Below are 13,137 nucleotides of genomic sequence, written 5' to 3'. Positions count from 1 at the left end.
TTATAAGTGAAATATATTGTTAGATGAATACTAGGTATACTATACCATACATCATGATTCATGTTGAAATTATTATTTGATATTTACTAGAAAGCATTTTTTCCAAATCTATTGTTAATTTTCACTGACTTTACTATAATAAAAAGAGTGAGCATTTTGTATTCAATTATAATGATTACTTAAGATTGTTTCAACATTATTGTAAAAATACTAATAATTTTATCCGAAGCTATAATTATTTTTATGTTTTCATATTTATGTACCTACCTAAAACCTTTGAAAATAATTACTAGTTCTTAAAATGCTTAGTTTTGAATCATGTTTAAAAATAATGTTTAATTATCATCAAAAAATGAAACAATTACACAGTATCACTAGTCCATCTGTATAGTACACTGAAATTTTGTCTACCTAACTATCTGTAGGAACTAGATTCAATGAGATTATGAGAATAATATTTATCAATACTCTTGTTCACTTACTTACAGCAGCAGCACATGAGGTTATTCTCTTATTTATATAATTAATTAACATTAATCAACATTTAACATGTTTGTAAGTTTAGGTATGTAATATAGAAATACGCTTCACAACTGACACATCACGTTATCTCGAATGAAATAACAACGTTGTTATAAGGTATACCCAATAAAAATGTTTTATTCGCATCGATTTTTAATATTTAACGTCTTAATTACGTTTAATGTTAATTATAAAAAGCTAAACTATATAAAGCACTTTAGCTTTGAAGTTCGAAAACACTGTCAGAAATTTGGTTTACCAATTATCTGATAAGGTACCTACACGGAGTATTGAATGTTGATGGTTTGTTAATTTTAAGCTAATAAACTACGAACCTTACATAATATTTTATTTAAAGTATAATACTTTTTACGACTTAAAAAATATTACCAATTATTACTGTCCGTAATGAATTTAAATGTAATAGATTTACAAATGTGCACATTTATAGATTTCAGATCAGTAATGTACAAACACTAATAATACTTTCTAATTATACTTCAGGATATTTGATTACATTATATTCAGATGGATAATTAAAACTTGATTAAATCGTTTAGTAGATAAACGAGCTGTATTCTAAATATTACCTAGATAATAATAATTATTAGGAAAGTACCTACATATATATTCGTTGGGTTGAATATTATCGTTGATGTTTTTATTTATGAATGTTCTGGAAAATTAATTAGGAAGTAGGATAATATCAATATTTTTAATGAGTAGTATGATAGCATCACAATGTCTTATGTGACGTCAATGTAATACCTACGGGCTACGAGTCCTACGAGTTAAAATAAACACTAATATGCTACATTCAATCATTTATTTACCTATTATTGCAATTATTGCGGTTATGGGTTACATTCGCGTATGAGTATTTAAAAATCATATTATATTTCTTAAATGCGTTTTACTACTAACTAAGCACTCTTTAAAAAAAAAAAATAAAGTATAAGTTTTAAATAAAACATCGGGGTATTCACATAATTCAAAAATTAAAACAAACTTCAGATAAACAAAATAGGTATTTTCTAAATGTAAATTTTTTTTAGCAAATTCTAAGTCCATGAATATCAATATTTAATTGTGTAACTTGTATTATTCTTTCTTCAAATACGTACTATACAGTTTCTAATATTGACTGTTCACTGTTGTATACACATTTTGCAATTTGCATAAAATAGAAGATAGTTTTAAGACTTACATTTTTAAAATCTTTACTTAAACCAAGTTTACTATAAGATTTGTCATGTGAATGTGCTGTTTTATTTTATTTATGCAAATATTTTGATCAACTTCTCGACAGAATAATATTGTTCTGTACTTTTTTTTTGAATATTGAATATGCTGTTGTAGATTTCATTTTGCAGGCATTCGTCCAAAACAAGAAAGAGGTGGTTTATATTAGGCAATATTTTTACACATCGTGTAACATAATGTGTGAATTATTTGGTACGGCCTTTACCCTGTCGTAGCTAATCTGTCTCCTTTATTTCAACCGTACAAACATTTACCCGCAACACTTTATGCTCAGTAAGATTTATCGGAGTTTTATGTGAAAATGAATGGATCTTTATACTGAAACACAAAACGAAAACATTTCTATATTAGGAGGCCGACCAAATGTATATGAAATGGTGGCACGATATGTGATTTAAATTAAATTTTTGAATAGCTTTGTGATTGGATATTTCTACTCGAAACTTTTAAAGTAATTTGAGAAACATAAAATTCGTTTTTCATATCCGATTTTCGTGTACCAGTTCAAACGGTGGCTTGATTTATTTTTATAAAAAAACTTGATCCCTGTACGATGACAGCACTTTAAAATTTATGATACTTGTGTTGTATGGTTGATAAATTCTTGAGCAATGAGATATTTTTATTCATGTATAAAATACACATTTGATCAAATTTGTATTTTATAAAGGTATGCAAATCGAATAGTTTATTTTATTACCTCGGAAGTTGAAAACTTCATAAGAATATTAATCAGTTACACAATTATTTTTTATTCAATACATTTTTTTTTTATGAAATGTGTTTCCTTTATTTGAACTTTTTAGTTTATAGTCTTATCGATTTCAGATACCTAGTAAAACTAAACTATATTAAGGATGTAAGTTCTTTATTACTTACTATAGTTGAAATTATATTACGAAGTATTAGTGCACGCATTCAAAGAAATTGTATCTATGCGAGAAAAATAAATATAATTATTATTTAAAAAACAATTACACAATAATAAATAGTTCTTGCGGTTTGAGACCTACTTTTCTGCAAAAAAGTATGGCTAGAAGTTTTTACGCTATTTATAGTTAGCCTTTAAAATATTTTATGCAAGAATGCCATTTTAGGTTTGAATAAAAAGTGAGTAAGTACTTAAATTTTTTTTTGCAGGTATTAAATTGTATAAAAAATAAATATTTATTGCAAATCTAGAGTCAAACTGTTTAAATATTTGGAATTTAATTATAAAAAAATAAAAAAAAAAATTGTATTAGTTTTAACTATCTAATTTTTTTTTAAACATTTTAGGTTTTGTCATGGATTAGAATGCGTGACTTACATATACTTACTTCTGGACCACATTTGTTTACTAATGATGGTCGGTTTGGGATTCAACATCCTCTGAGAGATTCGGCTATTTGGAATTTGCAGATCAAAGATGTATCTCCTAAAGACATGGGTTCTTATGAATGCCAAGTAAACACTGAGCCAAAAATTAAGTTCTTGGTGAATCTCACTGTTTTTGGTGAGTAGTAAAACAACCAATATTTTAAATGAATACATTATTATATGTATGATATAAATTATCATTTTAGAATTTAAATCAAAATTAAATATTTATAATTTAATAATTTATGACATGATGATTTTGTAGTGATTACATTTAATACAAATTTATAAAATAAGGAATCTTAACTTAAATTTATTACTAGCTCTCAGTGACTCGGGTAATAATTATCATTTTAGTATCGTTGATATAGACTGTAGGATGTCGGTTCACAAACGTTAATACCAACTAACTATATTTAGAAATTTGGAATTTAATATTGTCTACTTAGTTTCGAAAGCAGTCCAAAATTTTCCTGAATAATTAAAAACATATTTAACAAAATAATTGTCCGTTATTGGTGTTTTAAAATTATAAATTAATAATACAACGGTTATACCTACCTACTTATTTACTTTGTTTTTAATAATGAAAAATGTAACAATGTAAAAACTAATAACAACAGCAAACTAAAGACAATTCCCAAATAATATAGAAAAAACAAATTAATATTCATGGCGTCATGAGTCATGTCATTGACGAAAAAAGTCATCGAAAAATACTGTTTTTAAATAAATATATTGTTTTTAACCTAAAACATGGTTTTATTGGGATTATTTAAAAACATAGGTACCAATATTTATATAAAAATATTATTTCAGCTTATTTTCCTTAAAGAATTAATTAAAAATAGCATTTTCATTATAATAATAAATATGAACATGTTAAAAAATTAAAAAGTGGAAAAAATAATTCTAAAAGTTTCAATATATTTTGATTCTGTATGAATATTCATAGTATTCTATACTAATAAAAAAATATATATCAAACACCATATGCAAGATACAAGGTGAGTTGCTGGACTAGGATCCCCCCAACTCCTGCTGTTCAGTGCGACGGGTGTCTTATAATTTAACATAGAAATAATACTAGGTAATTGAATTCGAAAAACCATTTTGAATGATTGCATACAACTTTGAACAAAAATTCTTAAAACTCTATTAAAGACGGATGCTTGCTTCCGTTTATTCGTCTATTGTTTGTTGATTTCAAATGCCATCAAAAACACTACCAAGCAATTCCAAAAATGATTTCATTAAAGTACATTATTATGTATTTAATTTTCAATCAATAAAAGTGCAGTATTAATTTTTATGAGATTTTTACTGACCCAAAATGTGTTTACTGAGAACACTATATCACAGACAATTGTTAAACTAACATTTTGCTGGCTTCACTCGGAATCCACACAAAAAAATGATGATCTTGAACTCCAACGTAACTAGTAACTAAAAACTTTAATACTTTGTAATTGTACCATTACTAATCTATTTATCTTCTTAACATTTAGTAATAAATAAATAAATATTTTCCCTGTAATAATTCTGTCTTATCTAATAAAGACGTAATTATTTGGTTACAAGTTTGTTTGCTGCTTAATTAATAAGAAAAACAAATAACCAACCAAGATCAAACACACTCCAGGTTAACACATAATATAATATAAGGCTATTTTTATGTTACTTTCGTGTTCATAAATTTGTGATTGGGACCTTAGTTAAATTATTTGATACATTTTTTGATAAATTATTAATATTTAATTATACAATTTAAATACCATAACGGAGTATGACATTATAAGAATCACTAAATATACGTCGTAAAACAATAAATTAATGTATTTTCATTACTTGTATTAAAAAGTACATTTTATATGATTCTTGCTTTTTGGTATGGTTTTATAAGATAGAGGTATTACTCATATTACAATACTTCTCGGAAACACTTTGTAAGGTAAAAAACATTTACTTATATCTAATTGAATGTGTAACTATATAGGTGTATAACTTGTATTAAATCAATAAGAAATTATATTCAGTATATAACATTTAAAATAGTCTAAGGAATAAAAGCGTTCTTAAAAATACAGAGGTTTACGCTATAAAAATGTAATTTAAATTAAATTTTCATGAATAGAAATTTGAAACTAATACATGACATTTTCATTAGAGATTGTTTAAGAAATATTATGACTATCTCTATATACAATTAAAAAAACATTAACCCTTTTTTTTACAAACTTATGCATATTTTGACCCAAAATGCGGTTTCTTTATTTATAATGAACCTTACTCAGAATGGTTATTCGAACACTATGATACTTCACTTTAAAATTAAAAACTAAAACGTAAATTTAACAAATCTAACCCAAGTGACCTACTAAAAACAATGGTTAATTTTATTTTCAATACATGGTCATTGTCCATTGATCATATTTTATACTCTGAGTGGAGCGATGAATGTATTGATTTTACAATAATGCGTATTTTTTTGTGTTTGAATACACGTTCAAAGTAGAAAAAATGACTCAATCTTCAATTTCGAGAGTGGTTTCTGGTATCAAATTGGATCTAGTTGGTACTTTGGGATATTGAATGTAAAAATTCCCAATACTTTTCAAAATAATCGGGGAAAAATAATAATATGGAAAAACGGGTATTCTTGCGCAAAACTAGATTTTGATAAAATCAATTTTATATTTTCTCTGTAATTTATAAACTAATTTTTATTGAAATTTGAATTTTTACCAAATATATATATTAGCAATTACAAAATATTTAAGATTTTTTGTTTTATTTTTTATTCATTTGTAAGTTTTGATTTCTCAGTTTTTTTGATTTATGGACTATTAACCTTTAAATACTAATGTAAGATTTTATTAAATGATATTCCAAGTTTAAACGTTGAAAATTTTTTTATATTAATAAAAAAATAACGATTTTTTGGAAAAAATGTTATTCTTTAGGGTGTATTATTGAGGTATTTTGGTAATTTTGTTTCACTAAAAAAAAAAATGATTGCATTGATCGATTTCCAACTAAATTCTACTTTAAATCCTTTGTAAATATTCACTAGCTCCCAGCTTCAATACTTTTTTAGGCATATTTGTGGTTAATTGATTTTATACTTTTTATGCTAGACAAAATATTAAAATTTGTGACATAACAACTCTTTGTGTGTCACTTTGGTTTTATTTAGTTTAGCAACTAACGCCCCATTTTAAGAATAAATGTTTCGTTCTTAATTTTGTCCTCATGGAAAAATATGATTTCATCACCAGGTTTTTCATCGAAAAAAAAAATTTCTTCGTTTAATACTATGAGTTTTTTTACAAGATAATTTATTTACGGCAATCATTATGTGTGCTTCATTAAAAAAATATTTCAAATTTTTTGGTTGATTTTGAATATATTATTATAATTACATATATGTGCAGGAGCGTCACATATAGCAAACCAATATTGATTAGAATTATTGATTTTTTGAGGTTTTGTTAAACATTTTTAGGCATCCAAAAAATGTTTAAAACAAATAAATATGAATTGATTTTATTGATTTTGCTTCTTGTTTAATATCATTCAAATAGGAAGCAATTTCGTTTGATCGGTATCAATAGATAAAAATTAGATAAACCTAACCTTTATCATTGCTCGTTGGACATTATTTTAAAATAAAATCAACATTTCCCAAATCATACGGTTATTAACGTTATTCACTAGAAAATAACGATAATTCCCACTTTCGTAGGTAAATAACCGGCGAATAACGTTAATTTCCGATATAACATCATTTACCGTAACATATACATAATACGTATATGGTATCTATTTTAGATTCTAAAGGGAACGTATAATTAAATAGCTAATACTGAGTTTACTCTCGTACATTGGTTTTTCTTTTCTTTTTTTATAAATTTAATTTTTGTGTCTTGTCATAATGTCATTAACTTTTGGAGCATTTAAAATTGAGAGAGGTTTGGATAAAATAATACAATTTTAGACGACATTTTAAGTAAGAACACCTATACATTTTTAGCAAATTTTAATTCGAAAATCATTTCCCAGAAATTCCAAAATTATAAATAGTTTTACCTACTTAAAGTTACGTCAAGTTGTATTTAAGAAAGATAGTATGATTAATGATTATATTGTACATTTGTACATACACATACCTATGGAAAACCATCCTATTTGACCTCAAAAGTCTAGTTTATTTGTTTAGATTACTGAACCAATGCTTTAATTGAGGTTGCCAAAGCTTGCATCAGTGAATTTGAAGCGGAACTTCATAACGTATAATGAAATTGAGTAGTGTACCAGAATAGAAGATCTTTAGTTCAGTCAAAATACTTGAAACTAACTTCTACTTAATGATTATACAGTTATTGATACTTCATACTTGGAACATTATGTATGGCGATTGGCATTAAACAAAATTTACGTGCATTCTACTGAACAATTATCATAATTATTAAGAATAAAAAGTCAATTTAGGTTAGATGTATATTAAAACTACTATATTGAAATTTTAAATGCTCTTTGAATCTAAACTTTTGTTATTTTGGTTTGTTTATAATTTATTAACAAATAACTAGTCATTATAGAATGATTATTTTATGTTTGTTATTAAGCTTATAGAATGTATATTTGTGTTGTTTAGGCTGTAAAATATATTCCAACTTGAAATGTACAGTTAATTTTTATTGAGGGTTCTGAAAACATTTTTTGAAAAAAGTTTGTGTTTATGTCTTATACGACAATCAAATATCGTACCTACTATCACGAGATCAATTTTTATTTTTAATGAAAATATCACTGGAAATCACTGAAACAAGGGTAACTATTTTCAATATTATTATTTAGTTGAAAATATTAATAACAAATAATATTTTTATTCTGTAAAAATAAAATATTTGACTATGGTAATTTGTATTTCATTAAATATTATATTTAATTTATCCTTACAATATATTTTAAGAATTTAAATAGTATGCTTTAAAAAAAAAAATCAAATTCATTTTTTTTTTAATGGTCGTTTGTTGCTAATTTGATGAATGTCATTTGTCATTTACTATTTATTTGAGAATTGTCCAGATGTTTGTGTTCACATCTTTAGCCATACTTATGCTATTGGTTCGTCAGTCAAATTGACAAAAGATAAAATAGACTTAAAATAAAAATATAACTTATAAGTGAATGCCACGTCAGTCTAGTCTTGAAAATTGTAAGTATTTAGAACTGTGATAGAATAACACAATGATTGTCAAGAAAAATAAATCTCAATATATTTTACTGAAAGGTTATTTTCTTTTATCTTTTTTTCATTGTGATTGATGCGTATATAATGAATTGGTTGTCAAAATTGTAAATATTCATTTCTACGTGTTATAGAAATATAGAAGATTGAATTCATCTACTCTGTAGATATAAAATATATTCATATTTTTAACAGAAATATTATAAGGTATGTGTAAGTTTAATTTAATATGTATTATTGTTTTATTTGAAATATAATTCCATTCTTTCAATAATTTAATTCGTATGGTTTGAGAGTCGAAAATAAATATTAATTATAATATATTTATTATAAAATAATTCGAAATTCAAAATGGAAATTTATAGATACTAAAGAAGTATGGTATGTCGATGTTTTGAAAATCAGTAATTGAAATCTCAAAATTTTATATAGTAAGTTGAAGTTACTCAAACAAAATTACGAGATTCATATTAAACTGTAATTGTGAAATGCGTTATTGATTTGGTAGAAATGTAACTTCTTACCTACTGATAAATATTTAATAACAATTAATTCGAGTAGATACATCATCTGGTAGTTAGAGAAATTAAAATACACCATTAATAATATAAATATTGAGTTCTATAAATAAGGTCATAATGAGAGCAAATTATTTATAATGACTCACTAAATTTTTAAAAACAAATTAATGCACATATTCGTAGATTGTACTGAGACAAAAATGAATTTCTTAATTAGTTTTATAATAACAATTTCAAAAATCAATTAACATTTGTACTTGAAATGATGTGTGAAAATAAACGAATATTTTGTAGATATATAAAAAAAAATAATTCAATTAGATATAACATAGAAAATATAATAAAACAAAATCTTCAAAACTTAGTTTAAAATATTATACATAAGTGTTATACATGTGTAATTAGAAGATAGGAAATGGTTTTTAAAAAAGTCACAATATGCAACATATATGGCATTCTAATATTCACCTGACTAATGTTAACTTTATGATGTTATTTACTGTCTCTGAATTCAAAATTAAATTGAAAAATTATCTAAATATTCAGTATAATGTATTTGGAGTTATAAATCATTGTATTGTAGTAAAAATAGTGGTTTTCAAATGCTTGTTTTAAATAATTTTTATTAAAGACTGAAACAGTTGTTTTAGTAACGTGAACGGTGGTAAATTAAGATTTAAAAAATATTTCGTAAAAACTGAAAGTGACGTATTTTTAATTATATCGATTTTCATCATTCTTAAAGTAATGATATTCAATATTTTCGTAACGTTTAAGACTATTTTTTTATGTATACATGTCATATTGCAAACGTTTAAGGTTTTATCATATGCTGATCATATCCAGGTTGAGAGCACTGTGTTAATCCATTAATATATTGTATATTGAATTTAAACATTCAGTAAATAATAAAGTATACTGTAAAATATAAAAATGAAACCAATTTTAAATTAATAATAAAAGTATAAAGATCAAGTGCCTACCGTTTGAAACCACCCCCCCCCCTCCACAGTGCCTACTAATAGCATAAAAATAGAATTTATTGTTTTCCAGAGTTAATTTTATTTTTAATTGGAAATTATATTGACTAATAATCTCCACCGTAAACTTACTGTGAGAATAGAAATATTACGGTGAACAATAAGTCTGTTATTTAAACTCGTGTTTTAATCGTTGGAAGATAATATAAATTATGATTTTCATAAACCAAAATTAATTTAAAAATAAAATTGTTTTATGATACCATGGCAGTAAATATAATGGCCTCCGACTACTGATGGTTGTATAAAAATTGTTTTCCTTTATATTATTAAAAATTTACGAAGTTGAAATGACCTTTCCAAGCTTTAGCAGGGCATGATGAATATCTTTCTTCTCATTCTTAGGTACACACAAAAATAAGTGAAATGAAAAATGTTGGTAAACAATATTCTATAACAATATGTCATACCTATTGCAGTATACGAATTAAAAAATAATTTCCAAATTAGAAAACCCAAAACAGGTAAAAATGATAACTACACACGGGATAACGATGGATTATAACTATTTTTATCAAATTATTGAATTTGTAGTGAAATGATTTTGAGTGAAAATAGAATTAAACAAAAGGCAATTTTAATGTTTGGCTGTCTAAAAAAGTAAAAATCACGGTTAAAGAATTTTAAAATGTATTATTTTAAGTAATACAGGTAATAGGTGCAAAAACAATAGTGGGAAAAGACTAATATGTCTAATAAATTCTAATAATAAGTAGTAAACGGGTAAATGTAAAATGTAAAATGTATTATTTTTCTAAAATGTCATTATGATAATGTTAATAAATAAAATCAGGGAACTCACCATAGTATAGTAGTTGTCAATTGAACCTCTTTATTGAGTTGGTACTGTAATGTATGTATTTAATTTAAATTTAACGATGAATCTAAACATGAAAAAATATTCTGAGGGAACATAGACCGCTAAACCGCTTAACTTTTTAGTCAGTAAGGACCTGCCGCAGAACAGTATAAATATGTTCGTGATACATAGGAAATACCTTAAAATTAATTAAAATAATTTTAAACTGTCATTGTGTATAAAAACAAAAATATAAGCAAAAACTTATAACACCTACCCACAGATATCACTAATCAGGTTTCACGTAAAAATAACTGTTATCCATATATATTTTGAATCTAGGTTAAAATATCCTCAGTAAAATTGTCTAAAACAAATTAATGCAAACTCCTTGGCAATATTGTTCAGAATTAAAAACAGGATAAATATACAAATGATTAAATACATTATTATATACATATAACTCAATTAGAGAAATAAAACTTATTGGTAGTATACGCTGTATTTACCATTAGTGATTAGAATTTGTCCGTAGTGTGGTCCATTATTATCGATCACATTTTAAACTGAACAGAGCGACAAGTGTATTTGTTTTACAATGCGATGTGTGTTTTTCTGGTAGCAAATTGGATACAGCTTGTATTTTGTACATTGGTAGCGGGCGAGGGGAAAGAGGTCAAAAGTAAAAAAATACCCAGTGCTCTTCTTAGTAATTTGGAAAAACTAAAACAAATAACAGAAAATCTGTATTTGACCTATTTTGCTGTATTACAGTATTTTAAATTTAAAATGTTTTGATTTTTGATGGCAACAATATTTTTTTTCTAAGCTGAAAATCTTGAAAATTTAATGTAAGGTTCCTAATAACTCATATTACTCATATTTCTTACAGGAATTTAAAAAATATCAAAATACATATTTGTAATTTTTTTTATGTTTGTTCAAAGTTTAAAGTTCAAATTTAATTTTTAATTTAATTTCCTAAATTTGAATGTTTAAGAAAATATTCTATAAATATGTTTTCATTGAAAAAAAAAAATCTTCAACTTAAAGTAAAGTAAATTTTTATCAGCTGTTGAAGTTAAAATGTAGAAAGATTGGATACTCACACCCACGCGTACTGTAACAGTTTCTCCACAAAAAATCGTTATTGTTTTGGGGTTTATTTACTAACAATATATTGATCGTAGAAACTTGAAATATTCTTATATTTCTTAAATTATTATTCTCTATGCATACCTATTTCAATTTTAAAAATATTTGGACTAATTTGTGCCATTTATACCATACATTTATTGAAACTGTTGGCATGTCGGTGTTAACTTATAAGTGAATAACAATAATATAATATAATATTTTAATAACCATTATAATGTTATACTATAATATGAGTTTTTAGTTTCATTTTTTTCCAATTTCAAATCTTTAAATAAATTTAATCATGGGAGTTAAAGCATGGTGATTTATTAATAGAAAAATACACTACTTGCAATTTTTTTTTCTTTATTAGATATCAAATTTGTATTCTATTATCAGAATGTTGATGAATTTATATATTATGCTATAAAAAATGTTGATTGGTTTACTCCATTAAGCATAGCTTTAGTTGGAGTAAATGAGCTACAGAGAGTTAACAAAAATGTATTCACTCGTATTAACTATATTATAGTTTCTTAATCCTAGGGAATTATATTATTATAGTATTACAAATATACATTCACACAATTTAACTAAAACTGAAATTTAGTATATGAGTCTATTACTATAATTCATTTAATAACTAGGTTAAAATATTTGTTTTAATCCGAGCAGCATCATGTTCAACAGTAGCATAATCAAGAATACTCTAGTAATATAAATACATTATAAAATATCCTTTTAGGAGAGGTTAAAACACCGTCTCAGATAGTCAGAACAAAATTGTTTTTTCATATGTAATGGTTAATCATTGAATAAAAATTTAAAATACTTAACTCATCTACTACAGCGACCTAAACATTCGCGAAGAACACTCGAAACTTACTATACAGCTAAGTGGCTATTCTCTGTTTTATTTTTTAAAGATGAAATCACGTAATGTTAGCTGATTTTTTATTCGTATTATAATTTATAATATTTGAGTAATGTATAATATTATTTACTCTAAACCATTATTAAAACTTTAAAACGTGATGCATTATTTTACAGAGTCTGACGTGATGATCGGTGATATGGGAGAAGCCAGTTTTAGTGAGTATATAATTTACTATTTGACAATATATTCTATAATAAATATTATTTATACTTTTAATTTTATCATAAACTTTAATTATTTATCCTGGAAATGTGAATATTTTATTATCTATTGATAATTAAAAGTAATGAAAAGCTTATGTAAGT

The 13,137-nt window shown here is 24.8% G+C and overlaps 1 protein-coding gene across 1 annotated transcript in view; it reads left to right on the top strand.

Moving 5' to 3' along the window:
* The window catches only part of LOC111042061 (lachesin-like), a 74,468-nt gene that overhangs the window by 35,583 nt on the left and 25,748 nt on the right, over nucleotides 1-13,137 (top strand). Inside the window, exons 3-4 of the mRNA XM_022326551.1 lie at nucleotides 3,064-3,280; nucleotides 12,946-12,987. Of these exons, the coding sequence (XP_022182243.1) occupies nucleotides 3,064-3,280; nucleotides 12,946-12,987 (259 nt within the window). The remainder of the gene's footprint in view (nucleotides 1-3,063; nucleotides 3,281-12,945; nucleotides 12,988-13,137) is intronic.

The sequence above is a fragment of the Myzus persicae genome, unplaced genomic scaffold (assembly GCF_001856785.1).
Source record: "Myzus persicae strain clone G006 unplaced genomic scaffold, MPER_G0061.0, whole genome shotgun sequence".
NCBI classification, from domain to species: domain Eukaryota; kingdom Metazoa; phylum Arthropoda; class Insecta; order Hemiptera; family Aphididae; genus Myzus; species Myzus persicae.
This window is presented reverse-complemented; position numbering and strand designations above follow the sequence as displayed.